The sequence below is a fragment of the Tympanuchus pallidicinctus genome, unplaced genomic scaffold, assembly GCF_026119805.1.
Source record: "Tympanuchus pallidicinctus isolate F22 unplaced genomic scaffold, pur_lepc_1.0 scaffold31, whole genome shotgun sequence".
Classification (NCBI taxonomy): Eukaryota; Metazoa; Chordata; class Aves; order Galliformes; family Phasianidae; genus Tympanuchus; species Tympanuchus pallidicinctus.
In genome coordinates this window covers 1517641-1538234 of record NW_026294749.1, presented here as the reverse complement: position 1 = coordinate 1538234, position 20594 = coordinate 1517641, and the positions used below count along the sequence as shown (strand labels likewise).

At 38.7% G+C, this 20594-nt stretch overlaps 1 protein-coding gene across 5 annotated transcripts in view; it reads left to right on the top strand.

The window, feature by feature from the left end:
* The window catches only part of PIGN (phosphatidylinositol glycan anchor biosynthesis class N), a 112018-nt gene that overhangs the window by 8698 nt on the left and 82726 nt on the right, over nt 1-20594 (top strand). For all 5 annotated transcript variants that reach the window (XM_052697939.1, XM_052697941.1, XM_052697940.1 and 2 more), the window contains exons 2-7: nt 1910-2169; nt 6820-6941; nt 7889-7987; nt 12952-13058; nt 18737-18861; nt 20384-20514. In XM_052697939.1, the coding sequence (XP_052553899.1) occupies nt 1943-2169; nt 6820-6941; nt 7889-7987; nt 12952-13058; nt 18737-18861; nt 20384-20514 (811 nt within the window). In that variant the 5' untranslated portion in view covers nt 1910-1942. The remainder of the gene's footprint in view (nt 1-1909; nt 2170-6819; nt 6942-7888; nt 7988-12951; nt 13059-18736; nt 18862-20383; nt 20515-20594) is intronic.

Genomic DNA, 20594 nt, shown 5'->3' with positions numbered 1-20594 from the left:
CTGGGGAGAGTTGAAATAAAGAGAAATGCCTAGTGGTGAAAATGGTTTAGGTTACTGTTACTCTAGTTGGAATTTAGAATATATGAAGCTATGGAATTCTAGCATTAGAAGCACCCAATGGCAAGAAGCCAGTTGAAGTAACATGTTTTGTTTAGTGGGGTATTTAGTCATATCAGTTTTAGGCCTTGATAGCTTGGATTCTCTTTTCGAACAGCATAACTACATCAAAAGATGCACCCCTATGGAAAATAAACAAAATAAAATGAGGTCCCATGTTAGTGGTATTTCTGTGATTGTGGTTTTATGTATTTAATTTCATGCAGTAAGTCTGACTACTTATAAAAGCAATAACTGAACAGATGCTTCAAAAATGCTGTAGGTCTCTATTGGAATCCCACTTGTAGACACAGAAGTGTGCGAGTTCCTGCTTAAGTGATCAAAACGTACTCTTTACTGATATGACTGCCAGATGTCTCTTTGAAATGCTTTATCTATCTCAGTCTCCTTTCTTTTTTCTCCCAATCTCTGAAATTGGAAATTGCTGCATTAATTATTTCGATTAGGATGGAGGCTGTTGCATCTGTATTTCAATAGGCAAATTTAAAGGAGCTGTAACTTGCAGTTGAGCTGCATTGAGGCCTGAATTTTACTGTGACAAGTTACACTTAATTTGGATTATTTATCTATAAAACTTTCAAATCTTTTCCAGTTGTTGGATTTTCCTGGCTCTTTGAAGTTTTTATTTTACAAAAACATTTCAGTTTTTGTCAGGATGAGTTATATGGTAGTGAAGCCTTTCTTCTTTGCTTGATGATAATGCCATGTGTTGGCTGTCAGTTGGCTGTCTGTCCATGTTTCTGACTATTGAAATTTTGTAAGCAGCAAGATAAGAAGTGTTCTCATGCAGGAGCATTAAGTAGATTCTGAATAGTTTCCTTAGGAGAGAGGTGTGTATTGATATCCAAGGTTGAATGCCTGCGGCACCTTCCAGGCTATTTATTAGGAAGATCTGTTTCTGAATTAGTAAATTGAGGTGATTTTTGGGTAGAGCTGATAATTAGCTCACTTATACAATGAAGTTGTCACCTTTGACAGAGCTAGTAGTCTCTTTCAGACAGTCCCCAAGCTTACTTGTGTCCTACGTGTTTGCGCTGCCTTCATGTGAAACTCTCTGTATGTGTGGTAGACGCATACATTTTCGGTGTATCTAATGTTAAGCATATTTGTATTCCTAACTTGACTTCTAATATTGAGAGGGTAGGAAAGCACTGTGAAAGCACAGGTTAGTATCCAGCTGAAACATCATCCTTCACCTGTTGTGCTTTTGTTATCTATTTTAGAAGAGTGTTCTTCACTCACACACAGCATCTTTGTTCATTTAAAATAAGATTTCTGTGTTTAAGCAGAGTGCAATGAGCCTAGAATTGATGGTAAACTTAGAAAAAGCAACTTTGCAGCTTTTGGTGCTTGCTGTAGGATGGCTTTCCCTAGCTGTCTTTGCTCTGTACGCGCCTTAACAACCACAACGCTGTTACGCAGTCGGCCGGTAGAGGGCAGTGTGTTCATGGAGACGTCGCCTTGTCCCGGTCTGCTGTCACTGCTGCAGATAAAGCAAGGCCGCTGCTTGTCACAGAACCTGGCCTGATTTTATGGTCCTTTGAAGCCATCTGATATCCCTGTAAATGCCAGAGGTGTATTGCTGTGATGTAGCTATCTGATAGTCTGAGTCAACAAGGTGATGACCAGAACCAGAATTTCTCTGAACAAGCTTCTTTATGTAAATAGAGGTTGGTTATGGCCCTGGGTAGTCAGTCTAGTAATAGTATTCATTTGATAAATGATATAAGTATATAATAATAAATAAAAACAAGTTTCATATGACTAACTGTATTTCTCTTACTCTTTCTAGTGTTGGGTTTTTCCTTGCTGACCTTCGGTTACCATGGGTATACCAGTCTTCATACTTGCTGGTCTCCTTGTGCATTTTGTCTTCATGGCCTCCATTTTTGACATCTACTTCAGCTCCCCTCTGGTTCATGGTATGACTCCTCAGCAAACTCCACTGCCACCTCCAGCAAAGCGCCTGGTGCTCTTTGTTGCTGATGGTCTGCGGGCAGATTCTCTGTTTGAATTGAATAGCAACAATGCTCCCCAAGCACCTTACCTGCGGTAAGTCCATCTGGAAATAATTTGGATTCAAAAGGCTTAATTTCTAGAGGTCGTTATTTGTAATTGCTGGAAAGAGTTCTCAGAGGAATAAGAGAAACAAGGGCAGCTTTGGTGTCTTGGTACTTCTTTCTGCCTTTGAAATGACAAATTTTTGCAGTTGTTTTTTTGCAGCATCGAGAATCTCTAGGAGCAGTGGTATGTAGCAGCTACGAAAGAGGATATTCTTGTCATCAAGTGTCTTAGTTTTTCAGTTTCAGTAATTCAGCATTATTGTAATTTCTGGTGATAACGCAAACCGTACATTAGTTTGTGAAGTCTGCACTTCTACTGCCTTTGTTTTACTTTGTCCTCTTTTAAAATGTATTCAAGTCAGAAATTGTCACCGGTGCTGAAAGAATGTGAGAGAGTGGAATGGAAAAGCTGGTTCCAACCCCCATGCCACAGGCAGGGACTCCTCTCACTAGACCAGGTTGCTCAAAGCCCCACCCAGCCTGGCCCACTTGGACACTGAGCCACTGACTGCAACTCTCTGAGTGAGGCCGTCCAGACAATTCCTTATCCAGTGAGTGGTCCATCCATCAAATCCTTTTTTTTTTTTCCTATTTGGCGACCAGGATATTGTGTGAGACAGTGTCAAATGCACAAATTTACACAAATTCAGTTAGATTACGTCAGATGCTTTTCCTTTATCCACTTAGGCTGTGACTCCATCAGAAAAGGCCACCAAGTTTGTCAGACATGAGTTGCCCTTGATGAAGCCGTCTTGGTTACCACCAATCATCTCATCTTTGTTTTCTGTGTGCCTTAGTAATGCCTTTAGGAGGATCTGTGCCATGATCTTGGCACATGGGGTATTATGTTTCCCCTTTTCCAATCAGTGAGAACTACACCAGATTGCCATGACCTCTCAAATATAATGGATAGCTGCTCAGCAATGTCATCCCCCAGTTCCCTCAGAACCTGTGAATAGATCCCATTGGGTCCCATGGACTTTTGCACCTTCTAGTTCTTTAGATGGTCTTGAACCTGGTCTTCACTTACAGCAGGAAGATCTTCCTTCTTCCTGTTCTTACCTCTACTTTCTGCAACTTGAATGGTGCAGCTAGAGTCCTTGCCAGTGAAGACTAAAGCAAAGAAGTCTTTCTGCATATGCCTCGTGACTATGTCTCTGATTTCCTTTCAGAGAGGGCTTACGCCTTTGCTGGCCTTCTTTTTAATCACTATTTGTTTCCTTTATGTCCCTGGCTAAATTTAATTCTGTCTGGGTTTCAGCTTTCGTATCTTGATCCCTGGCTTTTCTGACAACTTTTTTGTAGTCCTTCCAGGTAACTTGTTTCTACTTCCACTCCTTATAGACTTTTTTTTTTTGTGCCAAAGTCAGTCCAGGAGCATCTTGTTGATCCACAGAAACTAAACTTCCTGGCATTCTTGCCTGCCTTCCTTTTTCTTGGAATGCACTGCTGCAGGACTTGGAGGAGATGGTTCTTGAATGTTGACTGGCTTTCTTGGGCCTTTCTTCCCTCTAGAACTTTATCCCATGTCACCCTGGCAAGCAGTTCCCTGAAGAGGTAAAAGTCTGTTCTCCTGAACTCCCGAGGAGCAAGCTTGCTGCGTATCCTCTTTTACACCCTAAGGATTTTCAACTCCACTGTTTTGTTGACACTGTGGCTGAAGCTGTCTTTGAGCGTCATGTTACTCACCAGCTTCTCCTCGTTGGTGAGATAAGGTCCAGTATAGCACCTTTTCTTTTGAGTTCTTGTGAGTTATCATCAATGCATTCCAGGAACCTCTTTAATTCTGGCGCCCTGCTGTGTTTTCCTTCCAACAGATATTGAAGTGGTTGAAGTCCCATGAGGCCCGTCTTTGAAGAACATGAAGCTGCTCCTGTCTGTTTATAGAAGGCCTCATCCAGTCAGTCTTTCTGGTTGGGTGGCCTGTAGCAGACCCCTGCTACGATGTCTCCTTCCCCTGCCTTCCCTTTAACCCTAACCCATAAGCTCTCTGTCAGCTCCTCATCCACCCCCAGGTGGAGCTCCATGAATTCCAACTGGTCATTGATGTAGAGAGCAGCATTCCCTCCCCTTCCTCCCCTGCCTGCTTTTCCTGACGAAGGAAGAATACCCATGTATTCCTACATTCCAGTTGTGAGAGCCATCCCACCACGTCTCAGTGATGCCAGCCCTTGTAGGCATGCACATGCTAGTAGCTCTTTTTGCTTGTTCCCCATGTTCCATGTGTTAAGTGTAAAAGACAATGAAATGCCATCTATGGATCTCTTGTACTCTCTTGCTTGTGTATTAAGAACAAGTGTGAGCTTGTGAGATAGTGAAAAAGAAAATGTTGCTGCATGCTGTGTGCTGTAGAAGGTGAGGCAGTCCAGGGCACATAAAGTCTATTTTTTTGCACGTTTGTTACTAAGTTCCATGTGTTCATCTTCTTATTTGCTTTATTTTGTGGCATAACAGATAATTTCTCATGCAGGTGTTCTGTTAAGGAGGAAAGATCACCTTTAAATGAACAAGATCTACTCATGTAGCAATTTGCTATAAATAAAAGCAATGTTTTTTACTAGGTATATGAAGTTAATAAAGATTCATTGTGTTTAGAGCAGATTGCTGGTTGATGTATGCTAAGTACCCAGGCTTTTCTTCTGCAAATGTTCTTGAAAAATCTGTTATCCATCAGCATTCAAGTAGCTGCAAGGGACAGCAGGTGGTGTGTTCTGAACTGCTGTGATGCTGCTGCTAAGGACTACAAGAAAAAGGTTCTAATCCTTGTCAGTCACGTTTCATACGTATTACTATATCATATACATCACTGCTATGGGTAGCTAATGTTTGTACTATCAAGGAAATGATTGTTGTTTTTTTTTTAATTTCCTCTCAATGAAGGGCTTTGAAATAATTCAAAATGACTAAATGAATTTTGAGAAGGTAAAATACATTCTGGCTGTAGTCTGCTTGCCTTGTGTTGTTGTTAACTTCAGGTTTGGTAATACAAACCTCTCAGAAGCGAAGATGAAGGATTACTTTTTGACTTTAGCAAAATTGATTTGGGAAGTAATCCAAGGGAGTAGAAATCAAAGTCTAATTAAAACAATTTCCTACCTGTTGTGACAGTGAAGTGAGAGGAGAGCCAAAATTCTTTTATCTTTGTCTTAAGTCTTCTGCTTATGTAATACATCTTGATCAATCTCCAGTGAGAATAAATTAGAAACCACTTCAGCTGATACTAAAATCCTTTTTTTCAAAATAGTACCCGTTTTCAACATGACCTGTCTTAAAACCTGGCTGAGATGATAGCTAGGAATAACATCAGAACATTGTATGACCTTTTTCATTTTTCACTGTAATATCTGAGCTATTCCAAATAGTCTGTGAACTTTAAAATAGGCCTGAGAATGTGAGATCCAATATGAGTTTAAAAAAAAAAACCAACTATGAATCCAATGTGCATATTGAAGCCTTAAATGTTAGCTTTTAGTTAGATTCTTATTAATGAGAAATAATGTTTGAAATTTAGTGTAAAAATTCGTAATAACAGCTGTATAAAATCAAAGTGGATCTGTCTGTTAAAAATGAAAGTGCAAAACATGAACTTGGAGTCTAGTTAGTCTGTATTCATGTTTAATAACAGTAGCACATTTTGTGACTTATGCCTCAAGGAACAAAAACAACTTTTCCTAGTGGTTTTGATTCTGCAAATTGCTTTGGATTTGCTCAGAAGGTTATTTTTCTTTTTTTTCTTCCTGAACATTACAGTATGATATGGCAGGGTGCATTTTGATTTCTTTTCCCTTCACCCCCTGCCCTGACAGTGGGCAGTAAATGTTTCTCTGCTTCCAGAAGATGGAGACAAGAAAACAGCCTATAATAATGCTCACTTTCATGCTCTCTGGCACATTCCAGCTGTTTATGTCTTCAGCAGACAAGAATAGTTTGAGGTTGTTTCTCATGCTTGGGCTTTGTCTTCTATTTTCTTTGTTTGTTTTTTTTTTTTGGTTGTAGTTACTGAGTGTACAAAATTCCTAGACAACTTCTGTATTTATTATATATGTTGAGAATGTACTTTACTTCACATCACTGTATCTGCAGAAACCCAGGGTGTGCTTGTATTTTTTGTGTTGCTCAAATGAGTTGTACCTTACACTTGCATTTGGTTTATAGATTTTTGTTGCTGGCTTCCAAGATTCAGCATGGATAAAGGAGACAGATGTGGTCACGAGAACTCATTATAGCTGAGCATATCTAATGAGTAAAGGAAGATTGTACTTTCAAGCTAAATGGAAGGAGCAAAGAAAAGCAATGCCAGACAGCAACAATCTGGGTGTTGAAGTGGGGGAACAGCCGTATTAGAAAGCAGCAGAAAGAAACTATACATTGATTCTGAATGCTGTAAATCATCAGCTAGTTTCTTTGAAGCGCTGATGGTCCACACAGTAGCAGTGTTGTCTGTGGAGTGTTATAGCACAGAGCTATTTGCAAGTTAGTGTTCAGTTTGTATTCCTGCACAGCAGGCTAAACCAAAAATCTGTTTTTAATCTGGGCTTTTTATATTTCCTGCCTAGCGTCTACCTGTTACTCCTTTTGTCTGCAAATTGTTTAACTTCAAGAAGTTACAAGCATTAACTGCTTTGTACCTTGTTTTCAGTGCTATTCTGGAGAATAATGGCAGCTGGGGCATCTCTCACACCCGAGTCCCAACAGAATCCAGACCAGGGCATGTTGCACTGATAGCTGGGTTTTATGAAGATGTCAGTGCAGTTGCTAAAGGTATGCCAGCCCCAAAGGTTTGAACACCGTCCTCCAAATTTTAGTGATGTGGAAAATTTCTTATTGGATGTTTTTTTTACTGTTGATGGTTATAAAAATAAATAGATTAATGTTTTGTAACACAGGAAAACTTAGCACCCTAATACTGAAAGCAGAAGAACCTCTTGGATTCATGTTACTGTTTTAAATTTTAATTTGAGATGTGATGTTGCAAACGAGTAGAAACTGCAGCGTTTTAGCTGAACTTTTGTTAAGTGGAGTTAGCAGCAAAAAGTGAAAAACCTCATCTGACAGTGGTTGCTGCATGCTTGGTGGTTAATAATGCGATACAAACCTTCAGATTACTGACTTGTTTTCTTGGGTGCTTCAATGCATTCACCCACAAACTTCTGCAATGTTGTCTGCCTCTTTTGGAAAAGGGAAAGTGGGAGGAATTATGCGATCTTGTCCAGACTTCTAATCAAAAGATTCTTCCTTCTGACATCTGCCACAAATGTGGGATTGGTATGAGTTACTGTTAAGAGCATCTTCAAATTTGTTAACTGCTTTATCACAGAAAGAAAATCTCGAAGGTTTTTTTGTGAAGGAGTGGATTGTGGCTGCTGGTAATGTAATACACGTGTTACTGCATAAAATGTTGAAAGCTGCAATCAAATAAAGGGGGATTTAGAATTCAGGAAAATTATTGCTTTGTAGATAGTAAACCAGCTGTGTTTTATGCTTGAATCCTTGCATGATGAGATTGCCTTAGGTTTTCAGCTTATTTCTTGATGAATGGGAGTCAAGTGCAAATAACAGTAAAGAAGAGTAAAACTGAGAACCATAGCTGGATTTTGTTGTGTACAAAGAATACTCTAGAACTAAAAGACTGCATGGACTATTAGTCTTAGCTGTCAGTGAGATCTTTTGGCAATCCCATTGAAATCCATGTATGTTTTTTTTAACAGGATGGAAGGAGAATCCAGTGGAATTTGACTCAGTTTTCAATGAAAGCAAATACACGTGGAGCTGGGGAAGCCCAGATATTTTGCCAATGTTTGCAAAAGGTAGGGTTTAAATTTCATGAGCTCTCTTCACAGTTATCAGATAATAAAATAGACATGCTTGCAGTTCTCAAGTTAAAGAAGTCGAATTACGAATTTCCATTTTATTTTGTATATCTGCTCTAATTTGTGAATTCAAGACCAGCTGGAGAAAAAGCTAACTTTCAAAGAAGATATCCTTATTTACTCATCATTTAAATGGATTTTACTTAATTCTATATACACATTGAAGGAAAAACACCTATAGTTAAAAAAAGTCATGGTTTTTCTTTGGTTTAAAGTTCTTCCAGGTCTGCAGCTGAGGCTTTTTCTTTGTCTTGTGTGCAGCCCCCAGTGATTCAGATGATAAAATTGGAGCCATACTTTGTTAGTGTCTGTGCTGGAGAAGTGGCTTATTGCAGGCTTCAATTCCAGAACAGTTAGGGATAAAGGGAAGAACTATAGGCAAGTAGGAACTGCATGATATTATTCCTGAAACCTGAGATATTTTTAGTGTGCAGTGTGTTGAAAGTCCAGTCAGCCCAATGGGCTGGTCTCTGGACATACAGAGTGCTGAGCAATATTTCAACAGCTTAAAAGGTCTTGAGATTTAATTTCATTCTTCTCTTGGAAGAATGAGAACAAACTAGTGGCATATGCTGCTGTTTTGTTTAAATGTTGACATAAATTAGAAAAATAAGGTTGGGAGGATAGCAGTGGAATCTAGTATTGGTTTAGAAAGAGCATCTGTCATATTTCTCATAATAACTATTGAACTTTTTTTGAACTCGGTCTCTCTCCATCCTCTCTGTATCTCCTTTGCCACACACACCTCTTTTTGCTGTTCCTGGGTTGATCCGTATAAATTTTATGATAAACTACCAGGAAATATTTTTACAACTTATGCTTTCCCATGACCTCAGCTTACAGCTTTTATTTAGAAATATTGTGATGGTGGCTGGGGAGCGAGGAAAGAGTGAATGCTGCCCTTGCACAGATTATTTGTATTTCAACAGATGTCTTGGGAAAATATTTGAGGAATCCCAGATTTTCTCAAAGCCTTGTCCTTTTCTGGGTTTTCTTTGATAAGCAGGGAACTGGAAACAGCTTTGATGTTTTCTGCGGTGATGTGCAAGGGTAATGCCATCTAGTTCCCTTATGGCTCAGTATGGCTTCTGTGTGGCACCAATGGAATTATTTTTTTGATTTCTCTAAAGCTGAACTGCCCAAGGCCTATGACCACACTGCTTGGAAAAGGTTTAGTGCGGCACTGTTGGAGAAGTAGGTGCTGTTTGTGAATCACTTTGTCATGGTAGAAAGATGGTTTAATTTTAAGTGGAAAAAGGTGTTTTACCTCTTCTTCCTTCTCTCCAATATAATCTTTATCTGAAAGCAACCTATTTTTGATCAAACTAAAGATATTCACTGTTTCTTTATAACGAGCTTCTGAAAGAGAGAGAACTTTGGCTTTTATATCACAGAAATGAATGGAATCAATTATTTATGAATGTGTAGATTTCACTTTTTTAAAAGTTAAAAAGATGGGGGAAGCGTGGCTTAAATTCAGTCCCTCTTTCCATGTTGGAAGTTAGTAGATCTTCTGAATTTTTATGTTGGTTTTGTTATCGTCTCGAAACGTTCAGAATTCCATTAACTGTTACACCGTTTTCGTTGCATGATGAATAAGGAATACATGACACAACCTGAGTTTTGTCGTGGAGTAAAAAATGCCGCTTGCTGTCACTATGTGTCTTTGAGTCCTTTTCCTGTCATAGAATAAATATTTCAAACAGTTGTAGATTCTGTAGAGAAGGTCAATGAAATACTCGTGGATTTCTCAGTGCAAAACACATTCACATCAGAATTGGTGGAAGGCTGTGTGATTAGAGCTATTCTGAGAAAATGACCAAATATCTCTGGAACGGACATGCAACTTATTTAATCCAAAGTAGTATTAGAAGGTGTTAGCTTCCAATATTTCCAAACTATGCTAATTCAGTATTTTAATTTTAATCTTTTTTTTTTGTTGTTCCTAAGATATTTTTAGATTGAGTTTGATGGGACATGAAAATAACATACTTTTACAATGTCTATTTCCAAAATGCTCTTTAAAACTGGGTTTTTCTTCTAAACTTGCCAAATCTGAAGATTTTGTCTGCAGCGTGCCAGGTCATCGCTTTGTCATGACTGTTTTGTCATCGCTTTGGGCAGCCGAGGTTCCATTGCTCAGCCCAGAGCAGAGGAGCTGAGGGGAGGCCTGATGGCGGCTGCAGCTCCTCTCAGGGAGCGGAGGGCAGCGCTGAGCTCTGCTCTGTGTGACAGCGACAGGGAACGGCATGGAGCTGCGTCAGGGGAGGGCAGCTGGGGTCAGGGAAAGAGTTGCATTCCATGCAACACAGAGTGGTGGGCATGGAATGGGCTGCACAGGGCAGCGGGCACGGCCCCAAGTACCAGAGATCAAGGAGCATTTGGACAGCCATCTCAGCCATTGGGTTTGGATTTTGAGTGGTGCTCTGTGGAGCCCCAGATTAGATTTTGTGATCCTTGGGTACCTTTAAGCTTGGGATGCACTATATGCTTTTTCTCTGAATTCACAAATTCAGGAACTAGGAGGAGGACTAGCGTTGTTGGTTTTTCAGCCCTTAGAATGGTACTATACAGACCAGGAGGGCATTCAGGACAAGGCTTCATTGGGGTTATCCTGGAGAACTTGTGCTGCTTCAGTATTTATGTTTGGATTGAAACTGACCTGTCAGTTTCCTCTTTTTGGTGTGCTGTAGGAACAGTGGGCTAGAAGAAAGCCAGATTTTTCACACTGCTCACCTGACTTTGGTGGCAGTTCTTTAATGTCTGTGTGCTGTTTGCTCAGTATCTTACTGTCTTCGCACCTCTTAATGGTTTTTCAGGTTTTTTTTTTTACTCTTTTGTACATACAAAATTTGCCAACGGAAGTGTCCTGCTAGCGTGGATTCTGGTGACTCATGATAGACTTGTCAGACACAAAAACTGTCTTGTTAGTGGAATGATAGCTTTGATTTCCAAAGGATATGATTTCATTGCAGGAGGAGAATTTTATTCCTAACTAATATTTGAATCTTGATATGAAGGGCTGCAATGCCAGGCAGAATTCTGCAGTAAGAACAGCTGATAATCTGGTATGGGAGTTTCTCGCAGCTCCAGTGGCTTCCATTAGTGTAATGGCACCTACAAGCAGTTGAGTTCTCTACTTCTAAAGAATGTTTTCGTCCTTGGCTGCTATCTATTTCCCTGACCTATCTTTTCTTCCTTCTCTGTTGGCCCGTGGTATCAGGCATATTGTTGCCTACCACTTCTTAAAAGACAGAAATATATTGTGAAGTACATTACCTAGAAGGTTGTTTTTTCTTATTTCTTGTTTTATAAAACTTGCTAGGCATGCCAAATCTCTCCTCATATGGCCTCATTTTGCCACTGTGTTTCTCTTTAGCAATGCAAGGTTGGTAGTTTTTTGGTTTTTGTTTTTGCTTGTTTGTTTTTCTGTGGTAGAAATTGAAATGGATAAGTAGTTGATGTGTCCCTTTACCCATTCTGCAAATGGCAGGCTTTGGTCTTGTGCTTTGCAGAAACGTGTCTTCAGATGTCCTGTAGCGCTGTGGAAGAACAGCACAGAACTCTATCCTCCTTAAATATTAGTCATTCTCGCAGTGATTGCTAGAGCTTATTTCTTCTTTTGAATTCCTTTAATCCACCAAATTGTACTCCATAATTCATTTTTAAATGCCTTGGAGTATTATTATTTTTTTTCAGATTGAGAACTGCAGTGAGTTCTAGTTTATAAGCAGTACTAACATCTTCTGAGGGGAAGCCAGGGGGAACTGAAGATCTGTGCTGGCTTTCATCTTTCTAGTCTGAAAAACCTGCATCACTTGTGTGGGTTTGGATGTAATCTTAGTTAAACAGCTCCCTTATACTGGGATGTTAGTCTTTTCCAGGCCTGGGAGCTTACGAAATGGCATTATATAGTTGTAACATCCAGAAAATCAGCTACAAGGTTGTTGGCCTTCAACTGATAGAAGAACATTTCCCCTTTGGGAGTTTATGTAGTGAAAGTGGAAATAGCATTCCCAAGCTGTAACAGCTCAGCCAGTGACAGAAAGATTTCGTTAAACTGCACCTAATTTCAGATCTTTCCATAACTTCAGAAGTTAACTTTCTTCTAGGTCTTCATCATCTTTTTTCCACCTCTTTCTCTACTTTGCTTTTTGGAAATGATTTTGTCCAGATGCTGTGTTTTCGCATCGGTGGGCATCGTGTTGTGCTATGAAGCTGGAACACAGTCCTGTACTTTTCCCCTTCAGATTTTGAATCCATATTTTAAAGATGCAGACTTGGAATACTTTCTTTTTGAAGGTGTTTGTTGAAGTTGTCTGCTTTGTTCTCAATACTGTTATCTTCAAGAATTAATAGACAGTAAAGTTGCATTTCTCCTATTGCCTGCTCTGTGCAAAATGTATTATCATCTCTTCTGCAAAAGGCCCAGGCATTCAGTTTAACAACCAAATACTGAGTACAACTTCTTAAACAAGAAACAGGGAAGAAAAAAAGCACAGAACGTGTATTGAAATGGGGCTCTGGATATATTGTTTCCTGTGAGAAGTTTCTTAGTGAAATTCCTTGTTCCAAAACTAATTTGTTTTACTTACTTTAACTGGAACTTGTTCAGTTCCTATTTGCTTTTCCATGCTTTTTCTCACCTGAGTGTACTAGATAACATTGTTCCTCACCCCCCTCAGTGATGCTGATAAGCTAATGAGTTAAAATGATATCCAGGCTTAAAAATATAAATATAGGAGTAATTTAAGGAGAGACCCTTTGAATTCTCTCAGGATTGTCATTCTTGATGAATTTGTGCTCCTATGCATCACTGTTCCTGTATTTTTGACTGATAAAAGGAAGAAAACTTTTCTTTCTGTTGTCTCCTAATACTCTAATCTGTATTGTTTTTGCAGGTGCTACTGGAGATCATGTTTATACATTTTGTTACACAGCTGAAAGTGAAGACTTTGGAGCACAAGATGCAGCTAAACTTGATACCTGGGTATTTGATCATGTTAAGGTGAGCAAAGAATCTTTTTGTACTTCGCCTATGTATAAACTGGATGACTATCATAAATAATGTCAATTTTACCCTAGATCTAGAAATTGGAAATTTTTTGAAGCAGTATCTATTTAAAAAAAAAGGCCTGACTTATCATGAGCAGTAACAGATTATAATATGTCATTCAACGCAAATTAAACTGACTATAAGCACTGCCTTAAGAAAAGCCAAGAATATTTTTAAACATAAATGTGCATGTTATTTGAAACCCATCTTTTAGAGTACTACGAGCCATTAAAAATCTTGTGTTTTAGTTAATTTCATAATTGGTATTATGGCATAGGATAAACAAGTCTTATTAGAAATCAAATGGACAATATTATTGACTGAAGTTATGTCAAGATTCTGTCTATCCATTATGACCATCGTGTTGCTTTCCTGATGCATGTAGTTGAGTTCTGATCATTTGAGGCTCATGTATGCTGTGACTACCAAAGGAGGCCCAGTTAATTTTATGGAAAAGGCAAATTAGGCCCTGAAGCAGGATAACTCATTCAGGTGGTGCTCTGCTCGGCTTGACAGACATTTGTGATACTGTCATTGTTTGCGTTAACATCCAGTGCACATCTGTGTCTGTGTTACTGTGTTGCAGTATCTGTGAATTGCTGTATTTGTGTTACGCTGTGCTACTTCACCAGTCCCGGATTGAGAAGTACTGGTAGTGGTTATTTGTGTATCAATAGTTATATAAATGGAGTAGTTAAGGCTGGACTTTTAGCTTTGTGATTCTCACAGTAACACTAAATGTGTTTCAATGAACTTATTCCACAAGGCTATATACATGAGCTAACCAGTGTAAATGAAACCAAAACTGAAACAATATATAAATCAGATCAGTATCTATCTGCACTGAGAAATGAAGGCTAGGTCTGCCTTAAGCTATGGTGTGAGGTGAAAAAGTCCATTATAGTTCAGTAGTTTTCAATGCAAGTAATTTCCTGAGTTTGCAAGCAGAAACATGATGTGTTTTGTTTTCTGTGGTTGTTTTTTTTATTTTTCTAACACCATCCTTTCTAAACTTGCACTTGTCTCAGGTTGTATAGTGTTTATGAATAATAAAAGTCAAATGAGTCTGTCAGTTATTCTCAAACAGTTGTCTTAAAGTCACAACCTGCTGTCGTTTGGAGTTACGCAGCTTTATGTGGATGGTGCTTCAGAACACCTAATGGCATTTCAAACAATAATGCCATTACTGATGACTTTCCTTAGAACCAGCACCCGTCATAATTTTCAAGACTTACTTTGCCTAACTAAATGTCATGCCATGAATGGACAGGACTTGACTGACTATTGTGAAGTGCTCATTCTATTAATCATCTCCTCAGTTACACATCAGTGATTATTTCAGAAGTGTGAAACTTGAGGCTATTTGAAACAGATGTCACTCCTGTTGTAACTCCAGCAGCTGTCTCAGCTACACTGATGAGAATATATACTTAGCAATGATAATTCGCTGAAATCTGATGTCTGCTTTTTCTACAACATTTTTTTCCTCGCTTTAATTTTATCTCAATACTTAATGGCACATCATTTGATTTTGAATTATGTTTCAGGTCCCTGCATTTCTGTCTTGTGCTCTAGGAAGTAGAATGAAAAGGTGTACTCCCTTTTTGTTATGTAGTCAGCATGTCCCAGGCGTCATGAGGACCTTCTGTGGCTTCCTCTGACCCTCAAAAAGATGGAGATAAAATGGAGAATGGTGTGGGCTGCTAACTCTGGCTTCCTGCAATTGCATGTTCTCTTCAGAAGTGCAAAGTAGCAGTTACTCACTTGGTCAGGAGACGTGTAAACTCTAGTCTTTACGTCTACGGATTTTAAGAAGATTGCTTAAATCAAGAATGCAGGAAAAAATGTATAATTCTCTGTAGTTGCTGTAACATCTGTTTGTTAGGGTCTGAGAAAACTGAGCATAGAGTAAAATGTTGTGCATTTTTAATCTGCAGCTGGATCAAAACTTTGTGAAATTTTAATGTGTGGTTTAGTAGTTCATGGGTGGGGCAGAGCCATGTAGGTGTGGGGCTGTTAGTGGTCTTTTTTTTTCTTTTTTTTTCTTTTTTTTTTTCCTTTGAAATCTTTAAAATAATTAAGTGGCTAAGTGAAATTTGGCAGGATGTGATCCATCAGCTAGTTGGGTCAGTTAATAACCTTTATGTGGATCATACTTTGTGCTGAAAAGAAATTAGGGAGCAAATACTGTAAGACTAGGTGAAATGTGAAAGAAAAAAATGAAATTCTTTTTTATTCAGTTCTGTTTTTTAAAAATATTGGTTAAAAGAATTTTCAGGATCCAACTCTTACACTTAGGACAAAACGATTAAGATATTCCAGGTGAGATGGATGAGTCTCTGACCACAATTTATCAACACCACAATGTAGAAAACACTTTTAAAATATTGAGTTGTCTTCTGGTTTAAATGGAGATACAGATAGCAATCTTTTTTTTTCTTTTTTCTTTTTTTCTTATTTCCTGATGACTGTTGTACTGCTCTGGGCCCTTTGTTCTGGAAGCAGACCAGACCATGTCTTCAGACTGTGCCTTATATGTTGAGGACATATAAGCTGGGAGTTAGAGTCAGAACTGGATCATACTGAACTTTGAGGTCCTGCAGACAGTGCCGTGACCTGGTGTGGATTTGAGTACAAATAGCTTTGCTCTCAATAGCAGTACAGTGGTTGAATTATTTATTTCTGTAGTGCTCTTGCATAAGCATGCTCAATTGATACAAAATCAGCGTATGTATTTTCATTCTGCCTTTGAACATTTGGTCGGTGTCTCAAAATGGCCATAACCATTCCAACTCTTGCATGAGCACAGATCAGAGGGCACAGCTTTCGTCATTCAACTTAATTAAGATGTCCTGGATTTATGAGTGAGGAAGCTCTGTGGAAAGAGAAAGTTTCAGTCTTTCTTTTTGTGCATCCATGCTGTCAGCGACAGTTTATCAGCTCTATGAACAGATTGTTCTTCCAAGGAGGGCTCAATCTGAGGGACAAGGTGTCCCCAGCAACTTGGTAGATATCAGTTGAGTCTGTCTCTTGTTCAGGCATCAGTGAATTGGGATTTGCTAGACCTTCTACGTGGAAATCTTTTTATTTTCTCCTATCCAGGAATGGATATGATACTAAGATTTCATCTGATACTAATATTATGAATGTTATAACCAAATTTTTCTTGTAATATTTTAGTTAGTACTTGCATTACAAGCAACTTTTCAGTTTATTGTGAATGTTTTAATTGGAAATTTAGTACTAGTCTCACTAAATTGCATATCAGTTGCAGCCATAAAAGTAGAAAGTTGGTTGGATCTGGGAAATGGGGATATCCACCTCTTGTAAAGCTTTTCAAAAGCATAAAAGTCACAGGAGAAATGAAGTTGAAAGAGAGTTCTAGCAGTAGCTCCCTGCATGAAGGAGGTCCAGTTAGAGTAGGATTCTCAGGCCTTCCTAATCACATTTGAGTACTTGTTCCAAGATTTGACTACACTCTGGTTTCAAAACCAATTAAAAAATAAGTTTCCTTATCTTATTTGAACTTTCTGTATTTTGTTTCAAATTGCCTGTTCCCTTCTTGTCTATCATCAAACCCTTCGAAGAGTCTGGCTCCATTTTCTCTTCAGCTTCCTAGTAGGTGGCTATAAATGGCTCAGAGATCTCCTTAAACAATTTATTTTTTTTTAAGCTTTATAGTTTATTCCCATTTCCAAAACATGCTGAAGTCACTTGAAGGTAATATCACTGAACAGAGCAAATAAAAGTTAAGTAAAAAAAAAAATCAGAGGGACAGAAATATGTAATTAACATATAATGTTAGCTTGGGAACTCGTTGCCAAAGGTTTTGAGTTTTGTGAAGGAGTACCAAAACAAAAGGAAGCGTTCTAGCAGGCAGTGAGGGCACACAGTTTGGCAACAGCTAGTGCAAGATTAAATGTTTTTGCCCCAGCTGTTCAGTGTCCTGCTTATCAACTTGTGGCCTTTAGCAGCCTAGGATAACTCTTTGCAGTAAACTTCCAATTTACTTTTTTTTCCGCATGCAATTTTAAAAAGCTTCCATGGGAAAAAGTTTGCTCTTTGCTCTGTGAAAACATCCCGCATCTCAAGTTACATTTTCATTCCTCTTCTTGTCTTCTTCTTAATTAGCTTGAGGTCAGGCAAACTGTTTTGGTTGCTGCTGCTCTGTGTTAGGAGGTGGCTGATGCTGGAGAGCGGGCTATTTTTGAAGTAATATGGGAAGCTCTCCAGTGAGAGAGACAAACCTTAGGCCTTGTTTTCCTCATGAAAGTTTCTTTTGCTTGCTTGGGTTGATATTCTAATACTTACTCATATTTCAAGATGTAATTTCAGGTATTTCCTGTATCTGCCCTGATACGTTATTTAATTAAAAATAACAAAGCAGAATTATGCTGTCTCCTGTAAATTATTGGTGTGCACTTGGAGACTTCTTTAGTTTGCAATCAAGTATGTGCAGGAAGACAGATCCATGAGGGAAGTGGAGACATCCATAAAAATAATTACACTGTTTTTAAGCCAATGCGATCAGATATTTTTTTTCTCGTGTTTTATTTAAAGCATCTCAGCATTTAAAACAGCAACATCAAAAAATCTTAATGTAAGCTTTTTTTTTTTCTGAGAAACGCTGAAGTTGGCAGCATGCAAATAGGAATCTGAGACTTCTGTATGTTCAGGGATAAAGGGTGGAATTGAGTAATATCGTGGTATCCTGACACACCTTGCTATGGGACTTGCTGCCAGTTTGGTTTTCTGCTCGCTACGATGATTTTAGTTTACACAAGGTGTGAGCTTTAGTTTTTAGCAGCTCCACCACGTCATGCAGGTATACGGTAGGTTGCTTTTTCCTTTGGTGGCAGAAATGGTTCATTCTGCCCACATTTTCCCTAGGCTCCCGTGTGAAATTCAAAACACTTTTCTCTGTGTTACTGTTACTTTGAACTAAACCTTACCCAACTTTGTTTCCTTGGGCATTTCAGCGACTAGGGAGATCATGTTGAAATAGCTGTCTGCCTGCATTTTGCATTGCTGTAATGTGGCTGGTCTAACACTGAATAGCCATGTCAAGACTCATTCAATCTCGGGAGAAGATCCCAACCCCCCGGCATCTGCCTCGGGGATGCTTAAGTAGGACATGTGCAAGGCAGATGCATCTTCTGTAGTTCTTGTATTTCCAAAGCATGTCTTGTTTTGTTTCAATTTGATTTCTGCAAACGGGTTGCAGCTTAGTATTTTAGTTCTGCAGAACCTGCTTCCAAAGAAACAGTATTGAGAACTTTGCTTCCAGCTTGAAGTGAGTAGGTATATAAAGCTGTAAGGAATGGTGCATAGTCGTGTTTATGTAAGAGGCAAGGAAAGGATGCTGCACAGTTGTCTGGTATTTCTACCTTATGAGACTAGAAGAACAAAACAAAACACCTCAAAGGTGTTTCCCATCTTTGCTAAAGTTGAAACTTTGAACTGCTAATATCGAAGGTGGCTGTCCTCCAATAGGTAAACCAGGAAGCAATCTTTCTTTCACAACTACCAGTATTATGACACAAAACCAGCTGAGTTTTAGTTTTAATAAGCTGCCTGCCATCTTTTTCCACTGTACTCAGATTGATATCTTATTGGCTTATTCCATACAGAGCTTCTTTAATTCTTCCAGAAGTAATCAAACATTGTTCTCTGCACTAAATGAAGAAAAAGTGGTCCTGTTCTTGCATTTGCTCGGCATAGATACAAATGGACATGCTCATCGGCCGTACTCAAAGTAAGTGGGGAGGTTAAGCTTATCATTCTTATTAGTGCTGGGTGCATAGTCACTCTTTTTTTTTTCCTTAACCTTGCTTTTTATCAAAAAAGACTTGCAGTCTTGAGGGTCTCTTTTGTAGGCCACATGTGGTAACATGATCACTTTTGGGCCAGTTGTTGTTTTAAGATCTTCTGTGCAGAAGTGACCGATTATTTTGCCGTATATCTCATGCCAGGTTATAATTCTCAAATCTGATTTTTTTAGTGGGTTCTCTAATTCACATTTAATCCTTGATGTAGAGAATAGTTGCATTTTCATGTGTAAAATTTAAACAGTGGGTTTCACATAGCTGAAAGACTAAGATTTACAGAAAGGTTTATAGAAAACAGTAAGTTCAGAAAAACTGACACCAGAATTTGTCAGCCATGGTTTAGTTTTTGTGAGGCATTTGAATTAAAATTTTATGTTTGTAACAGTACTTATCATTGATTCACCTTGAAGTGAGGTATTTGAGAACTTCTGCTTTTACTTCCTCACAAGCTTTGAATGTAGGATTTTGTGCTTTTATTTTCTCTTGATCCTTTCACACTTCTGAAATCCTTGTTCTGATTTCCTACACATCATTCCTAAGTTCATACTTGCTGCATACTTCATGCTCTTTTTTGTTGTGATGTTAAAAGATAAAGTTTTCAAATTGACTTTAGCAGCAGCAATAAATAGAAAACTAGCTGGCCAGAAGTTAATCCTTGTTACTGTCTCTAAAAGGAGAAAATGAGTTTCTTCACCCTCAAACTTGGGGATGTGTGATAGTCTATGAATAACCTCAGGCCAGTTCTTGCATTATGAAATCTTCAAAAGTTGCTTTAAGCTAGTAACTAAACTTGCAATTTATGGTGTTTGATTTTTCCAGAATTTCTTATTGTTTGCTTAGCCCTTAATTTAGAATCACAGAATGGTCTGAGTTCAGAGGGATCTGTATAGATCATCCTGTTCCAGCACCTCTAACATGGGCAGGGCCACCTCCCACCAGATCAGATTGCTCAAAGCCCTGTCCAAACTGGCCTTGAATACTTTCAGGGATGGGGCATCCACAGAGGGGCAGTCTCTGCCAGTGGCTCACCACCCTCATTGTGAAAGAATCACTTCTTTATGTCTAATCTAAACCTATGCTTCTTTCAGTTTAAAGCTGTTGCTCCTTATCTTGTCACTACACTCCCTCATAAATTTGCTTAATTGCTCTGGGTAATAAATTGTCTAATGTCAAGAACAGGTCAGGTATGTAATAAAGATAAAAATCCATTGAGACCGTAGTTCCAGGACTTTCAAACAGCAGCAAGTGGTATTTCACATTAGACTCAGAATAGGAAAGATTTTACATCTAGGATGCCTTTTGTTAGCTTGAGGTTCTGCGGGGAGTGAGGTTGTATAAATGCAAGGGACTGAACTTAATCTGTAAAACTTACTCTGTACCAAATGCAGAAGTCACCTGGAATCTAATAACATTTTTTTTTCTTTTCTTTTTTTTTTTTTTTTTCTTCAGGGAATACAAGGAGAATATTAGAAAAGTTGATGAGGGGGTAAAAGAAATTGTTTCAATGCTCGAAAGCTTCTATGGAAATGATGGAAAAACTGCATATATCTTAACTTCTGACCATGGAATGACAGATTGGGGTGAGCATTTTTAAATTTTGATAGTCTGCTGAGTTTGTGGTGTCTAGCTGGGTTACATGTGAACACTCCAGGAACCCAAA